This window comes from Musca vetustissima, unplaced genomic scaffold (genome assembly GCF_032173495.1).
Source record: "Musca vetustissima isolate MV318-11 ecotype Yass unplaced genomic scaffold, APGP_CSIRO_Mvet_v1 utg579, whole genome shotgun sequence".
NCBI lineage: Eukaryota > Metazoa > Arthropoda > Insecta > Diptera > Muscidae > Musca > Musca vetustissima.
The window spans coordinates 139,782-160,273 of NW_026876802.1; the positions used below are offsets into that span (position 1 = coordinate 139,782).

The 20,492-nt window shown below is 37.8% G+C and overlaps 3 protein-coding genes across 3 annotated transcripts; all 3 read left to right on the plus strand.

Moving 5' to 3' along the window:
• The first annotated feature begins 1,801 nt into the window (after positions 1–1,801).
• Positions 1,802–2,590, plus strand: LOC133321352 (vitellin-degrading protease-like). Its single transcript, XM_061530442.1, has one exon. It carries the CDS (start codon positions 1,802–1,804, stop codon positions 2,588–2,590), a length of 789 nt encoding a protein of 262 aa, XP_061386426.1.
• A 1,860-nt stretch (positions 2,591–4,450) lies between these two features.
• Positions 4,451–5,269, plus strand: LOC133321353 (trypsin-2-like). The gene has a single exon (XM_061530444.1). It carries the CDS (start codon positions 4,451–4,453, stop codon positions 5,267–5,269), a length of 819 nt encoding a protein of 272 aa, XP_061386428.1.
• A 5,134-nt stretch (positions 5,270–10,403) lies between these two features.
• Positions 10,404–20,071, plus strand: LOC133321354 (uncharacterized; the record flags this gene model as incomplete). Its single annotated transcript, XM_061530445.1, has 3 exons — positions 10,404–11,059; positions 12,641–12,884; positions 19,927–20,071. Coding segments are annotated over exons 1-3 (1,045 nt in total), but the record flags the coding sequence as incomplete, so codon positions are not given.
• Between the last annotated feature and the right edge of the window lie 421 nt (positions 20,072–20,492).

Sequence of the window (20,492 nt, forward strand, 5' to 3'; positions counted from 1 at the left end):
TTATAAGATATATTTGCCTATTTCGGAAATGGGAAAGTGATGACGGCAAATCTCATCGGAATCTGATAGTCGTTCCAGTTTCACGATGTAGTATATCCAAACGCTGAAAATGTAAACAAGGTATTCTACTGGGTAGGTTGTCATAAATCCATTGCCGAATGTATTGATAATTGTGTATAAGTGCTAAAGTTCCAACACGAAAGATTCGAGGCTACATGTATCAGACCCTTTTGACAGATTTGCAATTGATGTAGCTGGACCGATCCCATTTACCGACTCTGGGAACCTGTGTGTCTTCTTGGTCAATGATTTCTTCAGCAAATGACCAGAGGTTTATGCCATTCGAAATCAAGGACCCAGGAAAATGTCGGACGTATTCAGCAAGAATTAGATTTGTCGCTATAGTGTTCCATCCGAGGTTCATTCCGATCAAGGTAGGAACTTTAAATCAGCGATTTTCAAGGAAATGTGTGATTCCCATGGAATCAAGAACACCCTGATGAAGCCCCTACGGTATGGTAGAACGATTTAATCGCACCCTCGAAGAGTATCTGCGGAAAGTAGCGGATAGTGGCCGATGAGACTGGGATGAGAATATTTCAAAATTCTTACTGGCATATAGATCGACCATTCATGATCTAACATCCTGTATCCCAGTTAAAATTCTCTTCGGAAATGAATTAAACCTGGTGGTTTAATATTCACTGCATCCCCAGACATCGATGTTAACAAGGATAAACACTGTCAAAACTCCTTCAGTAACTCCTTCCACGATGCTGTTCGCCATCAGATACAAATGATTAGCAACCGCATGAGGGTAAAGTACGACCGATCGGCAAATACCCCATCTTCGGAATAGATTTTGGATTTGATAAAATATTACGATGTCAAAAGTTTGAATGAAATCGGACACTTCAGTTTGTCACATCTTGGGGAAAGCGCCAGAGGAGTGAGTGGTTCCCATCTTCGGACTTTGCAAAATTTGGATACTCCGTTTCATTCAAAGTTCAAAGGGCCAGGAGTTGGACAACGGTTCCCATTGGAATTAAATTAGGTACATACATATGAGCTTAACAATTTTCGAAATGTATACCCTTTTTAGGGAAGTTACTTGACGGAGTAGACCCTAAATCCATATTTCCAACATTGGTTAAAATATTACATAGTAAAATGTTGCTCATCATATTCATATCGACACCAAATGGCCTGAAACATAGTTGACATAGTTGACCAAGTATCCAATCTTTCGCTCAGACACTTTTTGACGTATCAAGGTGTATATACCCAAAATTTGTCGTAAGACTTAGGATATAACCAGTCCCGATTAGCGGATATCCATTTATGAAATACTCAGGAACTTATCATCGAATAGTCTAAACATTTCGGAACATCTTTAAACGGTTGATCAAAGGTTATCAGGCGGACATCAGCGGTGTTTTGAATGTTATTGGGGGAAGGGCTATTGTATTATATCGATATCACTTGACGTAATATTAAATATTTAGTTCTTTCATACATTCTTTTCACCAAAGGCACCCTCACAAATATTTCTCCTCTATTTATATTTTAAACAATGCATTAGAATTCTAAAGCCAATTTATAACATAAAACCTCAATGCAGAGCAAAAATATTTATTTCATTGCGATTGCATAAAAAATCGATTTCATATTTTTTATTTGCCCAGCTGCTAAAATATATTCTTGCATTTGAAATAAATATAAATATTAGCCAGAAAATATTATAAATTTATAACATTTGGTGTTTGGAAGTCTCAGCAACAAATTCAAGTTACCACCAATTATGCAGAGCATATTGACAAGTTTGGCATTACTGTGCTTAGTGGCGCCCACTTTGGTCCTTTCCCTACCAAAAGGACATCGCATTGTCAATGGCAAGATAATACACATTGCCGATGCCCCCTATACAGTACAAATTACCGATGCCTTTGGCCTGTGGATCTGCGGTGGTACTCTAGTTTCCGATCAATTTGTTGTCTCTGCCGCCCATTGCTTCGAGAGCCGTCATCCACGAGAATTGCGGGTCATCGCCGGCGCCAACATCCGTGAACATTATGGCACTGAAGGTACCGAATATCGCGTCTCTAAACTTTGGAATCATCCTGAATATATTTTCAAACATGATCCACGCAAGGTTAATGAACATATGGATGTGGCCGTATTGAAGTTAGCACAACCGGTGACTTTTGGGGAGACCGTGAAGGCGGTGAGAATGTGTAAGAAACCTTTACAAGCAGAAGAGCTGATACGCATTGTTGGTTGGGGTCGTATGTCATTCCGAGGTGAACAATCGAATGAGCTGCGTTCCATTGATGTACCGGTATTCTCACATGAGGATTGTGTACAAATGCATGAGGACTCGGTGACGAAAATTACCGACAGCATGGTCTGCGCTGGATTGCCTGGTGACAAAGATGCCTGCCAAGGAGATTCTGGTGGTCCTGCCATACGTAAAGGGGAACTTTGTGGCATTGTTTCATGGGGTGTCGGATGTGCTGATAAGAAACATCCGGGAATTTATACCAGTATCCCTGTGGTTCGTGATTTCATTGATCAGTGTATGAGTCAGTAGACAAAAATAGAAAAAATAAATAAAGTATTTGAAAATTTAATTTATTTTGTCGTTAAAAAATATTCTTGAAGAAATCCACGCCTGATATAGGCCTTGAAAAAATATTCTTCAAGGAATCCACGCCTTGTATTGTCCTATTCTTCAAGGAATATTCTTCAAGGAATCCACGCCTTGTATTGTCCTTGAAAAAATATTCTTCAAGGAATCCACGCCTTGTATTGTCCTTGGAAAAATATTCTTGAAGAAATCCACGCCTTGTATTGTCCTTGAAAAAATATTCTTTAAGAAATCCACGCCTTGTTGGATGGTCCTTGAAAAAACATTTTTTTAAAAATCCTTGAAAAAATATTTTTTTAAAAATCCTTGAAAAATATTTTTTTAAAAATCCTTGAAAAAATATTTTTTTAAAAATCCACGCCTTGTTGGATGGTCCTTGAAAAAATATTTTTTAAAAAATTCACGCTTTGTTGAATGGTCCTTGAAAAAATATTTTTTAAAAAATCCACGCCTTGTTGGATGATCCTTGAAAAATATTCTTCAAGAAATCCACGCCTTGTATTATCCTTGAAAAAATATTCTTCAAGAAATCCACGCCTTGTATTGTCCTTGAAAAAACATTCTTTAAGAAATCCACGCCTTGTATTGTCCTTGAAAAAATATTCTTCAAGAAATCCACGCCTAGCATTGTCCTTGAAAAAATATAGGCCTTGAAAAAATATTCTTTAAGAAATCCACGCCTGATATAGGCCTTGAAAAAATATTCTTTAAGAAATCCACGCCTGATATAGACCTTGAAAAAATATTCTTTAAGAAATCCACGCCTGATATAGGCCTTGAAAAAATATTCTTTAAGAAATCCAGGCCTGACATAGGCCTTGAAAAAATATTCTTTAAGAAATCCACGCTTGATATAGGCCTTGAAAAAATATTCTTTAAGAAATCCACGCCTGATATAGGCCTTGAAAAAATATTCTTTAAGAAATCCACGCCTGATATAGGCCTTGAAAAAATATTCTTTAAGAAATCCACGCCTGATATAGGCCTTGAAAAAATATTCTTTAAGAAATCCACGCCTGATATAGGCCTTGAAAAAATATTCTTTAAGAAATCCACGCCTGATATAGGCCTTGAAAAAATATTCTTTAAGAAATCCACGCCAGATATAGGCCTTGAAAAAATATTCTTTAAGAAATCCACCCATGATATAGGCCTTGAAAAAATATTCTTTAAGAAATCCACGCCTGATATAGGCCTTGAAAAAATATTCTTTAAGAAATCCACGCCTGATATAGGCCTTGAAAAAATATTCTTTAAGAAATCCACGCCTGATATAGGCCTTGAAAAAATATTCTTTAAGAAATCCACGCCTGATATAGGCCTTGAAAAAATATTCTTTAAGAAATCCACGCCTGATATAGGCCTTGAAAAAATATTCTTTAAGAAATCCACCCCTAATATAGGCCTTGAAAAAATATTCTTTAAGAAATCCACGCCTGATATAGGCCTCGAAAAAATATTCTTTAAGAAATCCACGCCTGATATAGGCCTTGAAAAAATATTCTTTAAGAAATCCACGCCTTGTTGGATGGTCCTTGAAAAAATATTTTTTAAAAAATCCACTGTTTCTATTGTTGTTGTATTGAAGATCAAACAAAAACATATTTATGTGCAGTTATCACATTTAACAATAACTATTGATTTGATCAAATTTATGTTGAAAAATTCAAAAATATTTGAACAGCTGTCACCTGCACTTTGTTCAAAAATAGACCAGCACCTTTCACAAACCAAGCTATAAAAGACTTAATACCAGATGGAACGCACTCTAGATTTTAGTTCGAATTTCACCTCAGCTTGAAAATGTTGAGAGCGTGGCACATTTTAACATTGACCTTGCTTAGCCTTGGCATTCATCAATGTCTAGCCGTACCCATGCGAATTTATAATGGCATCGACACCGATATCACAAATGCCCGATTTATGGCCCAGGTGAAGACACGAAGAGGTGGATCCTTTGAATGTGGTGCTGCCATTGTGTCCAAGAAATATGTCATCTCTGCTGCCCACTGCTACGATAACAGTGAACCGGATTACTATAAAGTAATCGTGGGCGAAGATGAATTGGAAAGAGAAAATTCAAGCAACAAAACCTATCCCAGTGCCACACCCAAGTCCTTTGGAGTTACAGATATAATTACCCATCCAAAATATCGTGAAGGTAAATTGGACTACGATGTAGCTCTGCTGCGTCTCAATGGTGACATAGAATTCGATCGTCTCTATATCGACAAGGTGAAATTATGTGAAAAACCACCCAAGCCTGGAGAGAAAATGGTTGTCTACGGTTGGGGCAACACACGCGATGTGGAAGATGAAGAAAGTGGCACAAGCTATTCGAATAAATTGCAACGTATCGATGCACCAATTATGCCACAACCGCGTTGTGAAGAAATCCATGCACGTGAAAATCGTCCCATTACGCATACAATGTTTTGCGGAGTTGTTGAGGAGGGTAAAGATGCCTGCCAGGGAGATTCAGGCGGACCGGCGATATTGAATGGCGCTCTCTGTGGCATTGTTTCGTGGGGTATTGGTTGCGGCAGTGATGATCATGCTGGTGTTTATACCAGTGTTATGGCAGTCAAGAAATTTATTATGAATACAATAAAGAAGAATTAAAAATATATAATTCTCAAAATTTGAGAACGCAATTTTTTACTGGGACGAGCATTTTGATTGCCTTGTATGGCCCTTACAAAAAATAATTCTTTAAAAATCCACAACTGGTCGATGAATTGTATGGCCATTGCGAAAAAATCGGTAAAATATCCACGACGAAAAGTCGTTGCGAAAAATAGTCCTTAAAAAATTCACGGTTTGTATGGTACTTGAAAAAAAAAATAATTCTTTAAAAGTACACGTTTTGAATGGTCTTTGAAAGAATATTATTTAGAAAATCGCACCTTATTTTAGCTCTCAAAAAATATTCCTTAAAAAAGTATCACGTCTCTATAAGAAAACCTTCTATGAATAGAATTTGCCGTTTCAGGCAAATTGAAATCGATTTAGAAATGTCAGTCCTTTGTCTATCCTACGCACAATAACACAAAAAACAGCATCCAATTTAGACCAAAATTCGGCCATCCTAATATTTTTACCACATATAAGGTGTATAATTTCGATATTAAATTATATTTTGTTGTCGTACGTTACAATGGGTTAACGCATAATTATTCATTTAGAGCATCGTTGAAATCTGTCAAATGTCAACAGATTTCAACGAGTGGCGAATTGCGCCAAAGCCGCCGCTTTACTTCATATTCCGATGGTTGCCTTTTTTTGTTGTTGTTGATTGATCCGCTCTTGTATCGTGTCGACATTAAGTTCGCGCTCCCCGCATATTGTTGCACACAGGTAATATTGTTTACCAAAATCCGAATTACTATTATTATTAATAAAACTCGGCTTCTGCCTTTATATTTATACATAAAAACTAATTGCGTTTTTATTTATTTATTTTGTGGTGATATTGGTTTCTCCCCCTTTTTTCATTTACCCCGCATTGGCGCAAACATTGATCCATTCGTACCGGATTACGAACGAGCCTTCGGTAAAGAAAGAAATTAATTGGATGTTTTTTCTTTCTTCACACTGACAGCAAAATACAGTCCACATCACAACAACTTCATCATCATCATCACCACCAAATTTACATCAAAAAACCAGGTACGTAAAGTGAAAAAGTGCCGGTGAAGAGAAAAAAAAATAATAATAAAATTCTATAAAAGAAATAATCTGGCAAAAATTGTGTAAAACAACAACAAAAATTGTCGTTTGTTTGTTTTCTGTGGCCGTCTTACAACGCGTCGCGTACCCCGCTCCCCTCCGTCTTGTTATAGCAAATTGCAATTTGCCGACGGCAATCGAAAAAAAAGTGAAACAAATAAACCAAAATTATTGAAAAAAAGTGATTTTTTCGGGTTATTTATTAAAATAAAATAGTGTTGTCGTGTATTATTTTAAAGCAAATTAAATTCCCTATCGATTGGGTTAATTGAAAAATTAAAATTCTTAAATTTTTTGCAAATTTGTATTTTTTGTGCATTAAAAAATTAATATTACCCACCCTTAAAAATACACGTAATTTCAATTACATTGGTTTGTTTGTTTGTTCGCTAGTGGTCAGTAGTCATACACACAAATTATCATTGCTTGGTCGTTCAGTCTGTTGAGGATACACACACGCGTGTATACCCACATACGTATGCTAGCCTACTGGTAAACATACAGACGTTTGGAATTTTCTATTGTCCGTTGTGTTACAGGTGAACCACGTTAAACCGACTGTAACATATAATATAAAATTTTTTGCAAATTTATCTTCGATTGTAATTTTGGACAATTGGGTGTTATAAAACGACGTTTTTAGATAAAATAAATCACGCGTGCACCCTACGATCGGTCAATACGACTTTTTAGATAAAAAGTGTTAAAATTGATATTTTTCGTTTGAGATTCAAAAATTTTAAATTAATTTGTAGATTTTTGATTTGATTTTGCAAATTAAAAGATTTTTTTTGATAAACACGCTACATTTGGTAGTTGGGTTGCCTAAATTGTAGGTAAATTTTATAGCAAAATCGATAAAATCGCTTTAATTTCGATAGAAATTAATAAAAAATTTAACTTTTTTGAATTTTTGTGCGCCACAATACGATTTTGTAAAAATAAGTCGGTTTTTATACACAATTTATATAAATTTTGAAATATTTATATATTATTATTGAAATTTTTTGAAAAAAAAAAACATTGAATTTTATATTATTTATTTATTGATTTTCACTGATTAACATTTTATTTGCATTTGGTTGCTACGAACACGCTAATTCGCTATTGTGTGAGAGGTTCAAGGCAATTTTTCGTAAAAGTTTTCGATTTCTTTAGCCCTATTGTGCGGTTTTATTAGATTTTTCGAAAATTTTCGGTGTTTTTCTTGATTTTTGGAGAATTTTGGTTGGATATCTGAAATTTGTTGATAGATTTTGCTTAAAATTACAGTCGAGCTTGTTAAAATTTTGGTTTGTAGCTAATTCATCAGAGCAAATAGTGCTTTACTTTGTACTTATTGTAGTATATACTTGAGAAAAAAAAAAAAAACTCCAAAATGTCCTTCACGCCAATTGACATGTTTATCAGGGCTTCGGATGCTGTCATTCAGTTTAAAGCAAAATTTGATACCAAGCGTGATGCAGATCTAGATGTATATTCGTTGAAGTTCCATCTTAGTGGAATAGAAAAATTGTGGGAAAGAGCACAGCAAATGTTTGGTAAATGCTGTGATTATATGATGACGTCAGTAGAAACGAGCAAGGAAGACATAGATGCGGTAGATCAAAAATATAATGCTACATTTGAAGTCTATATAGATTGTCAGTCGGACATTAGTCGAAAATTAGACCAGCTTAAAGGGTCTTCTAGGTCTTCAACTACGTCTAGCATTAATGGTTCAGTTGTGTCGTTAATAGAAACGCCCAAATCGTCCAAAGGAAACCCGCAAGAAACGCGCATTGATTTGAATGATTCGACTCAGAGTTCTCGCGGAAATGGTTCGCAGATCGGAACTCAGATATCCTCTATGATGGGGAATAATAGTTTGACTCTTGGTAATATAGAGTCTCATCCTAATTTGGATAGTGTCCATAACCTAGCTTTACCCCCATGCGATACTGATGTTTTTGAAGGTGATTTTCACTCTTGGCCCACATTTAGGGATTTGTTTACGGCTGTTTACATTAACAATGCTCGTCTAAGTGACGTCGAACGACTTTGTCATTTGGTCCGGAAGACGACAGGTGAAGCTCGCGATATTGTGTCAAAATTCCCCCTAATTAATCGTAGTTTCGCCCTCGCATGGAAGGCTCTTATTGAAACTTATGACAATCCTCGGCTTCTTGTTCATAATCAATTAAAAGTGTTATTTGACATTCCTGTACTCTATAGTGAGTCTAGTTCGGGATTAAAATCAATCCAACGTGGAATTAATGGATGTCTATCGTCAATGTCTGTCTATGATGTTAGTACAGAAAATTGGGATCCCTTTTTGGTATTTTTATGTCTTCAAAGACTACCAAAAATTACGCAGACTCTATGGGAGCAAAGCGTCAAAGATAAATCTTCTCTTTCGTCGTGGAAAGACTTAGATGCCTTCTTGACCGAGCGGATACGTACCCTCATGTGCCTTCATGATATGCGTGGTACAGATCAGCGGTTAAATTCTAGAAAGGTACAAGCGCATCATTCAAATACTAATTCAAGCGAAACCCAGCGTAGTTCTCGCTCTTCCAATGGTTCAAATTGTGTAATCTGTCACAATCAACGTCATAAATTGTATGACTGTCCCCGCTTTAAAAGCCTTCAACCTTCCGATAGATATAAGGTTATGAAACGTCATCATCTTTGCGTGAATTGTCTTAGAAGTGGTCACGAAGTTAAGAAATGCGAAAGCACACGTCGTTGTTCGAAGTGTAACAGGAACCACCATACATTGTTACATAGGAATGATATTACATCGAGTACTACTAGAACTTCCCTCACATCCGCTAATGTTCCCCAAAATTCGAGTGCTAATTCGGTGACGGTTTCCTCTAATTCGGATAATTGCATACCATCTACATCGGCTGGATGTGCACCCCGCCAAGTTTTTCACGCTGCGCAGAACAAATCTGTACTGTTAGGTACCGCAATGGTGAATATTGTTCATCATGGAGTTTTGTATCCTGCTAGGGCGCTGATAGATCCTGCTTCTGAGTCTTCGTTTATTTCAGCGCGACTTCAGAATCGTTTGAAACTTCCTGCATATTCTACAAATGCTGTTATATCAGGAGTTAGTTGTACGCTTTCGGCCACGTCTAGTAAAGCGTGTCGTATTCAAATTAGCAGTCCATTAGATTCTTCACTGGCATTAGAAAGTCACGTGTTAGTCTTGGAGACTATTTCAGGAAATCTACCGTCGTTTGTAGTCAATTCCGACTTGAGGTCACAAATTCCTAATCTTCGATTGGCAGATGTTAATCTTTTTGAATCTCGTCCCGTCGATCTGCTATTAGGAGCAGATATTTATCCGCAAATTTTGTTAGATGGTTGTCGTCCGATTTTGTCTGGAGCTTTACTGGCTCAAAACACTGTATTTGGTTGGCTTGTGACGGGTCCTATCCCTGCTGCACAAATTAGATCCTTTGCCACTACTATTGACGTAGCTGAGGAAGACAAACTAAATAGGACCTTGTTGAGATTCTGGGAACTTGAGGAGACTCCTAAAAGAAAAATGTTATCCCCGTCCGATCGTACTTGTGAGGAGAATTACATCCGAACTACTCGTAGGGACTCAGAGGGAAGATATATCGTTATGCTGCCACTTAAAACTGATCTTAGTGCTACCGGGTATTTAGGAGAATCTCGCGCGAATGTTCTCAAACAATATTTTCGGAATGAGAGTTCTTTATTGAAAAGGCCTGAGGTAAAAACAGTTTATGATCAAGTATTATCGGAATACTTGGATCTTGGCCACATGCGACCGGTCCCTGTAAATTCTTCTAAAAACATCCTTTCTTGCTATTTGCCACATCACCCAGTTATCAATCCTGAGAAGCAGACCACAAAACTTAGAGTAGTGTTTAATGCCTCGAATAAAACTTCGAATGGGCAGAGTCTTAACGACATATTGCACGTAGGTCCAACTTTACAACAAGATCTAGTTCTTCTGATACTTCGTTGGCGTGTATATAAGTTTGTGTTTAACTCGGATATTACTCAAATGTATAGACAAATACGTGTTCATCCGCAGCATTCGCCGCTTCAAAGAATTGTATTTCGTGATTCGATTACCAAACAGGTCCAAGATTATGAGCTGCAAACTGTGACCTTTGGTGTAAATTGTGCACCATATTTAGCAATTCGTACGCTTTTACAACTGGCAGATGATTCAGAGAACGAATTTCCTCTCGCTGCACATATTTTGCGAAAATGTATGTATGTTGATGACGTTTTAGCAGGAGCTCACGACCTCGAAACTGCATTGGCCGCTAGGGACCAGTTGATAATCGCACTTTCCTCTGCAAAATTTGAACTTAGAAAATGGACCGCCAATGACAAAACTATTTTGGCTCGTTTCCCCCCTGAACATTTGGTTGACGCTCAATTGTTATCGTTTGTTGAAGCTAGTAGTTCCAAACCCCTGGGCATTAGGTGGAATGCGCGTTTAGATTGTTTCTACTTTGAAGTCTGTTCAATTGGTGACAAACAAAAATATTCTAAGAGGGAAGTACTTTCGGCTATAGCGAAGCTGTTCGATCCCGTTGGCTGGCTAGCCCCAGTTATTGTTACGGCGAAAATGATTATGCAGAAGGTTTGGTTAGACAACATTGGTTGGGATGATTCGCTTTTGGCGGCTACTGAGGCCGAATGGAAAAGGTTTGTGCTATCATACCCCCATGTTAACTCCATAAGAATCCCTCGATGGGTTCAGTATGTTCCTGGATGTTCTTCTGAATTGCATGTTTTTTCCGATGCCTCTATAAAGGCATCCTTCGCCAAACTCATCCCCGGTATAGAAACCATTATTATTACCCCCTAAAACAAATTTCTTCGTCGGAAATAAATGATGTTCGTAGTAGGTTGATAATTATTGCGCAAAAAGTATATTACGCAGAGGATTACAAGAATCTAATTGATACAAAGTCGATATGTGGTAAGAGTCCTTTAGCCCCCCTAAATCCTTTCGTGGATGACAATGGAGTCATGCGGATGAACGGCAGATTGGCCGATTCACCAACCCTTGCATATTCTGAGCGTTATCCCATAATTATCCCCTATCGCAGTACTTTTGCTCTACGTTTGGTAGAATATACCCACCAGAAATGCGTTCACGGTGATATTCAGTTGATGTTGAGAACCTTGAGATTGGAATATTGGATTCCTCGTATGAAAAATCTCATTCGTCTCGTAGTTCGACGTTGTAAAGTATGTATTTTAATGAAGAAACGTTCTTGTAGTCAATTTATGGCTGCCCTTCCGCAAGAGAGAACAACCCTTAATCGGCCATTTACAAATACTGGTGTGGATTTCGCAGGACCATTTGATATAAAGTCCTATCTGGGTCGGTCCTGTCGCATTACAAAAGGCTACGTATGTGTTTTTGTTTGTTTCGCTACAAAAGCAATCCATTTGGAAGCAGTGTCGGACTTATCGACTGCTAATTTCTTGGCCGCCTTGCATAGATTTATTGCTCGTCGTGGTTGTCCCCATTCCATTTTTTCGGATAATGGAACAAATTTTGTTGGAGCTTCGCGGGAAATTCAAAGGAATTTCAAATATTTCTTACGAGAAAGTGCCGATTCAGTTTCCTCATCGTTGTCCCATCAGGGCCTATCGTGGCATTTTATTCCTGCTGGTGCCCCTCACATGGGAGGGTTATGGGAAGCTGGAGTCAAAAGCTTCAAAATGCATTTTCAAAAGCAAGCTCGAAATCTAAAATTCACGTTTGAAGAATTAGCGACAGTTTTGGCCAGAATCGAGGCATGTTTGAATTCTCGCCCCTTGTCTCCCATGTCGGAGAATCCAGATGACTTAGTCGCTTTGTCGCCAGGTCATTTTTTGATTGGTGCCCCTTTGTTAGCACTCCCTGAACCTCTCATCACGGAGCAACCATTAAGTTTAGTTAATCGGTTTAGGAAAGTTCAGGCCCTCGCCCACCAATTTAGTTTGAGGTGGAATGAGGAATATTTAAAACAATTACACATGAGATATAAGTGGAAATTTCCAGAACGCGAAATTGCTACTGATGATCTTGTCGTTGTTCGTCATGATCAGCTACACCCGACTTCATGGAAATTAGGTCGTATAGAAAATGTCTATCCCGGTTCTGACGGTCACGTTCGAGTCCCCGACATTCGAACTGAAAACGGCGTTGTAAGACGGCCCATTACCAAGTTGGTCGTTTTAACCGACCACACTCCGGCGTCCCACTAATTTTTTTATCTTTTTATTAAATAGTATGTCCGCAAAAGTCTACACTGAGGAAGAACTTTTGAACGTTGATGACGGTACGGAGACTGTTGGACCTCGTCCGAGCAAACCCCATGGTGGAATGTCATCGGCTGCAGTGGAAGCAGCTCTAGTTGAGACAATAGCGGCTGTACAAATCTCAGAGCCTGGGTCCGAATCTATTGCCATGGATTCATCTGTGGCCCTCGCATCTGCGGTTACACCCATGCAAACCGAGTCCGAATCCATATCTGTGGGTTCATCTGCGGCTCCGGTCCCTGCGTATACCCCCATATTGAAACCTCGCGAACCGAGTCCGGATCTTTGGATCCATCTGCGGCTCCGGTTGCCACTTCTCATTCGGAGGAGTCGGCCTCAAATTCAAGGTCCGAATCTACCTTTGATGATTCATCTGCGGCCTCACATAAATGTCACCTTTGTGATCGCATGCACCCGCTGGATAGATGTAGTGACTTCCGGGTAATGAATGCTGATATGCGAAGAAGAATAGTTCTAAAATATAATGACTGCATACGGTGTCTTGCTAAATCCCACCATGCCAAGGACTGCCAAAGCAAAAGAAAATGCGCTGTATGCAATGAAGTTCATCACACACTTCTTCATGACGAAAAGAAGACCGTGGCTAGACCACACAATAATCGTCGGCGTCGTCCGCATAATGATTACTGAAATCGTCCGAGATCAAGTCCGTATAGTCGTCCGACTGAAAATGTGTCCAGCACACAACTAGATATTTTAGGCTTTATGACCCTTCAGACTGGAATAAGTTTATCCCCGACATTGATTGTCAAATTGGCTTCGTCCGGCCGTCCCACTGTCGTACGGGCGGTATTGGACCAGTGTAGTAGGCAGAGTCAGATATGTGCCTCTCTGGTTCGTAGTCTTCGGCTCCCTACTTCCCAAATCGATGGTAGCCACATATGTAGGCTGACCCTTAGCTTTATGACCGGAGTCAGTCCATATCAATTGTAGCAGTGGTGAACAATTTGGACCATGCGTTTACGCCTACAGCGGCGATTCCCGATCGCATTAAGGACTCTTTTCTTGGTCTTCCTTTGGCAGATCCGGGCCGGAAGTCTATGCCAGGGTCATAACACATCGGGTGCAAGCGACGCCAGGGTTACCGATAGCCCATTATACCATATTTGGTTGGGTTTTGTCGGGCATATGTAACGTGTAGCGTTACAAAATGTTTTGAAAAAAAGGAAAAAAATGAATTGAATTGAAAAAATGTTTTGAAAGAAAAAAAATTAAATTGAAAAAAAATGAATTATTAAAGAAAATTAAAAAAAAACATATTGTATTTAAGTTACAACATCTCAATATGTTGTAAAGTGGCCGGCATGTATAATTTCGATATATTATTATATATGTTGTTGTCGTACGTTACAATGGGTTAACGCATAATTATTCATTTAGAGCATCGTTGAAATCTGTCAAATGTCAACAGATTTCAACGAGTGGCGAATTGCGCCAAAGCCGCCGCTTTACTTCATATTCTGATCGTTGGCTTTTTTGTTATTGTTGATTGATCCGCTCTTGTATCGTGTCGATATTAAGTTCGCGCTCCCCGCATATTGTTGCACACAGGTAATATTGTTTAACAAAACCCACATAATTATTATCAATAAAACTCGGCTTCTGCCTTTATATTTATACAAAAAACTAATCGTGTTTTTATTTATTTATTTTGTGGTGATATTGTTTTCTCCCCCTTATTACATTTACCCCGCATTGGCGCAAACACCCACTTTGTTTGAAGGTGGCTGTTACCGCTCGCAATGTTCGACCCATTAGATCGATGTCATCGGCGTAGGCGAGTAACATGTGTTGTTTGGTGTACAGAGTGTCATTTCTGTTCACATTTGCGTCTCGTATGACCTTTTCCAGTAGGATGTTAAAAAGATCACACGACAAACTGTAACCTTGTCTGAATCCTTGTTCGGTATTGAAGGGCTCCGATAGGTCCTTTCCTACTGTAACTGCTGATCTGGTGCCACTTAAAGTTATCCTGCATAGCCGTATTAATTTTGCATTAATGGCGAACGTAGGCATGGCTTTAAACACCTCTGAACGAGTAGGGCTGTCCAATGCGGCTTTATAGTCGACAACTAGGTGGTATGTGAAGATGTGTTTTTCGTGGGTCTTTTCCATGATTTGGCGCAGAGTGAAAATCTGGTCAATGGAGGATTTGCCAGGTCTGAAGCTGCATTGGTATGGTCCAATGATGTCATTTACAATTGGCTTCAATCGTTCACACAGCACACTGGATAGCACTTTCCGATGGAGAGGAGACTTATTTCTCTATAGTTGGCACATATCGTCTTGTCTCCTTTTTTGTGCACGGGACACAGAATGCTGAGGTTCCAATCGTTGGCTATGCATTCATCTAGCCAAATTGTACTAATCAGCTGGTGCATGCTCCTGACCAGTATCTGGCCACCACTCTTAAATAGTTCGGCTGGTTACCTATAATATTCCCACGGAAAGCATTTCTCTCGAGAGTAAAATCCTCCAATCGTAGAAAATATAGGAGTAAAATTTTTGTGTACCCTTATTTGTTTTCGCAAACTTAAAGTGTTTATGCTGTATGAAATAATTAACAAGTGAAAAAGCGTTAAGTTCGACCGGGCCGAACTTTTCGAAACTTTTCGGTCCACTCCCTCTGATACCTCCCACACAGGTGCTAGGCCTAAATGCGGGTTATAGTTCGTATAGTTCATTATCGAACCTAACGTCCTAACTTTATCTCGATATCCTCCGCAGCTTAAATTATTACGACAAAACAAAATAGATAACTATTTTAATATAAACAAGTGAAAAAGAGTTAAGTTCGGCCGGGCCGAACTTTGTATACCCTCCACCATAGATATACTGACAGGTACTAGAAATGAAAATAATGGAAACATACCAAAAAGTGGACCTATACCGACATGTCTAAAATCGGATTTTGTAAACCATAATACAAATTTCAGAAATTTTTAATTGATAATTCAAATTCGAAGATGGGGAATATCGGTCCACTCCTTCTGAAACCTCCACAGAGGCTAGGTCTAAATGCGACTATAGTTCATTATCGAACCTTACGTTCTAATTTTTTACCTCGCTATCCTCTGAAGGTGAAATGATTACACTAGAGTCTTAGAACCAAACTCAAAACGCGGAACATATCAGACAACTATATTAATATAAAAAAGGGGGTTATATGGGGACTACCCCAAAAAGGGGGCGAATATTAATAATTTTTGGTAGAGAGATTTGGTACCTATTAAGAACTCAAAATACTAAATTACAGCTAATTCGGCGGAAAAATACGATCAAAACCCCCAAAATTCTAAAAATTGGGAGGTACCATTATATAGGGGCTACCAGAAAAAGTGGACCTATATTTATAATTTTTTGTGGAGACGTTAAGGACCCAATAAGAACCCAATGTAGCAAAGTTCAGCGAAAAACGTGCTCAAGAACCCCAAAATACAGAAAATTGGGGGAGCCATATATAGGGGCTACCCGAAAAAATTGACCTATATACATAATTTTTTTAGAGAGGTTTGGTATCTATTAAGAACTCAAAACACTAAATTACAGCCAATTCGGCGGAAAAATACAACCAAAACCGACAAAATACTGAAAATTAGGAGGTTCCGTTATATGGGGGCTGCCAGAAAATATGGACCTATACTTATAATTTTTTGTGGAGACATTTAGTATCCAATAAGAACCCAATGTACCAAATTTCAGCGAATTCGGCTGAAAAAGGCGCTCAAGAACCCTAAAATACCGAAATTTGCCGGGTACCCTTATATGGGAGCTATGCCTAAACGTGGACCGATATATCCCATCTTCGAACTTGACCTGCCTGCAGACAAAAGACAACCCTATGCAAAATTTCAGCACCCTATCTCAATTCCTTCAGAAGATAGCGTGATTACAACAGACGGACGGACAGACGGACGGACATGGCTAGACCGTCTTAGAATTTTACCCTGATCATGAATATATATACTTTATAGGGTCGGAAATGAATATTTCGAGGAGTTACAAACGGAATGACAAAATTAATATACCCTCCATACTATGGTGGAGGGTATAAAAAGGGGGTTATATGGGGACTACCACAAACCGGGGGCGAATATAAATAATTTTTGGTAGGGTGATTTGTTACCATATACGACTATAAAATACCAAATTGCAGCGAATTCAGTTGAAAAATGCGCTCAAGAACCCCAAAATACGGAATATTGGGGGTACCCTTATATGGGGGCTACCCGAAAAAATGGACCTATATTCATGATTTTTTGTTGAGAAATTTGGTACCTATTAAGAACTGAAACTACTAAATTACAGCACATTCGATGTACAAATACGATAAAAACCCCCAAAATAGTGAAAGTTAGAAGGTGCCGTTCTATAAGGGCTACCAGAAAAAGTGGACCTATACTCATAATTTTGTGTGGAGACATTTAGTACCCAATAAGAACCCAACGAACCAAATTTCAGCGAATTCGGTTGAAAAACACGGTCAAGAACCCCCAAATACCGAAAATTTGGGGGTACCCTTATATGGTAGCTATGCCTAACCGTGGCCCGATATATCCCATCTTCGAACTTGACCTGCCTGCAGACAAAAGACAACTCTGTGCCAAATTTCAGCACCCTATCTCAATTCCTTCAGAAGATAGCGTGATTACAACAGACGGGCGGACTTGGCTATATCGTCTTAGAATTTTACCCTGATCAAGAATATATATACTTTATAGGGTCGGAAATGAATATTTCGATGAGTTACAAACGGAATGACAAAATTAATATACCCTCTATACTATGGTGGAGGGTATAAAAAATGAATAGTATTATACTTAGAGCTTATTTAGAGCATGTTCCTACTTCCAGAGAGAAACAAAGAACTTCTACAAGATTGTCAAGAAGACAATTGCGAGATAGTTCCGATCCTCTTGAATTGCCACACTCTTGAATAATAAAAATAATAATAATAATGAGTGCATAAAACTTAAAAATAATTGAAACATCTTTATGTATTTCCCAACAGATTCAAAACATTCTACCAAGTAAGCAAAACAATATTCCAACACTGGTAGGAAGTTTTGTCGCAACATACTCCTGCAAGGAAAAACAAGTCTGGAATTCCAACGATTACCAAGTTGAGTGCCGCGTTACATTTTTAGCTGAAGGTGGATATAAAACTGGCGTTGGAAAGGATTCTGATGTTGGTATGGCACAATCAACATTTGGTTCTATCCTCTCCGAGTTGGTGACTGTTTTCGTACCCCACCTTTGTCCTAAGTGAATAAAAGTGCCAAAAGCTCTGAAGAAAAACGGTGTATAGCATTGGAATTTTTTAAGAAGCATAAAATTCCAGGAGTATTGGGTTGTATCGATGGGACGCATGTAGAAATCATTGCATTTTTTGAAAATAGTAAAACGAATTGGATTCATATCACACATGAGTCTTATTATTTAGTTAAAGGAAATTCATCAATTAAGTTGCTCCAATTGCAGGTTTGTTTTTGCCAATTTGTACCCTACCTCCCGTATTCAAAACCTTTCCATCAGAATGTTATGGCGCTGCATTTCATCCAGTTCATTTTCTTTCAATTTTTCCATTCATAATGTTTTTCTGAAGATCGCCCAATTTTTTTTGTGTCAATATGGCGTAAAATCGGACGAAAATATATATGTTGAAGCTATATATAAATCTTAACCGATTTCAACGAGACTTGCCAGACATTAGTTTATATTAACTACAATTCATTATATAAAACTGTTTGGGAATCGAACAAACTTTGGGTTTTAGTGCACAATTTACATATGATCGGATGAAAATATATATAGAAGCTATATCTAAATCCGAATCGATTGCAACAAGATTTGCCACACGTTATGTTATATTCACTTCAGTACGTTGTGCAACATTTTGTGGCAATCGGACCCAGAATTTATATCTAACTTCAGAACGTTGTGCAAAATTTTGTGTCAATATTGTGTAAAATCGGACGAAAATATATATGTAGAAGCTATATCTAAATCTTAACCGATTTCAACGAGACTTGCCAGATTAATTTATATTAACTAAAGTTCATTGTATGAACTGTTTGTCAACCATGCAAAACCAGAATGTGTATACTGGCATGATCCAAACGTATTAGTTGAAAGACTAAAGTTGTTACTGGAGTTGCATCAATTAGGAAATGTTGATTATACTACTTAGATAGTTTTTATTATCTCAATTTCTTATCCACATTGTTCTCAAGATATGACTATATATTTTAAAACATATATATTATATATTTTAAAGGCAGGAAACTTTAAAATATTACAGGAAATAAATTATTTTGTAATTATGACAATCACGTGTAAATTTTGAAAACTGAATTATGAAAAATGGAGTAATATGTCTAAATGTATAATTATCAGCCCAATCACCAAAATTTGGGAGAAATTCTATTCCCACGTAAACATTTCTCTCGACAGAAATATCCTCCATTCGTAGAAAATATGGGAGTAATTTTTTGGAATATGGCATCTCTTTTTAATCAACTGTGGGTCTTTTTCATACTTTGTGTACCCTTATTTATTTGCGCAAATTTAAAGTGTTTATGTTGTATGAAATAATTAAAAACAAATAAAAAATTGAAACCAAAAAAATAATAGTATTATACTTAGAGCATATTTAGAGGATGCTGCTACTTCCAGAGAGCAACAAAGGACTTCTACAAGATTGTCAAGAAGAAAATTGCGAGATAGTTCCAATCGTCTTGAATTGCCACAATAATTATAAGTGTATTAAAGTTAAAAATAATTGAAACATCATAACAGATTCAAAAAATACTACCGGGTAAGCAAACCTGTATTCCAATACTTGTAGGAAGTTTTGGCGCAACATACTCCTACAAGGAAAAACAAGTCTGGAATTCCAACGATTACCAAGTTGAGTGCCGCGTTACGTTTTTTGCTGAAGGTGGATATCAAACTGGCGTTGGAAAGGATTCTGATGTTGGTATGGCACAATCAACATTTAGTTCTATCCTTTCCGAGTTGGTGGCTGTTTTCGAAGCTCACCTTTGTCCTAAGTGGATAAAAGTGCCAAAAAGCTCTGAAGAAAAACGTCGATGGGACTCATGTACAAATCATTGCTCCTTCCGACAATAAACACCGTTTGGAAAGTGGAAATTTAGTATGAATGTATTGCTGGTAAGGAGTTCTTATATGCAATTGACAGTATTAATTAATTAAACCAATTTTTAACATTTTAGGTTTGTGATAACGAATTGAGGATCAGATACGTAGATTCTTCACATCCCGGCGCCTATCATGATTCCTTTATATGGAATACAAGTAAGCTGCGATCTTTTTTTGAGGATAAATATTTATTGGGCGAGAACAACTATTGGTTGCAAGGTAATATAGTAGCGTAAATTTCGGAATATCAGTGAGAGAATCAACGGTGTTTTTAAGAATCGTTGGCGCTGCCTCATTGGTGCACGTGAATTGCACTATAAACCTGAGAAGGCAGCAAAAATCGTGAATTTATGTTGTGCTTTTCATAATATATGCATACATTACAATGTTGAGAAAAATGTTGTAACAACAACGGTTTTCAGGAATCTTAACACACATTATTCTAGACCTAATTCAGTACACTATGCCAAATTTCGTGCAAATCGAAAAATAAGTAGGGACTTTGGTATACCATTTCCAAAAATATAATAGTATTATACTTAGAGCATATTTAGAGGATGCTGCTACTTCCAGAGAGCAACAAAGGACTTCTACAAGATTGTCAAGAAGAAAATTGCGAGATAGTTCCAATCCTCTTGAA

Coding starts and splice junctions, on each gene's coding strand:
- LOC133321353 (XM_061530444.1), top strand. CDS start 4,451: ATGTTGAGAGCGTGGCACATTTTAACATTGACCTTGCTTAGCCTTGGC.
- LOC133321352 (XM_061530442.1), top strand. CDS start 1,802: ATGCAGAGCATATTGACAAGTTTGGCATTACTGTGCTTAGTGGCGCCC.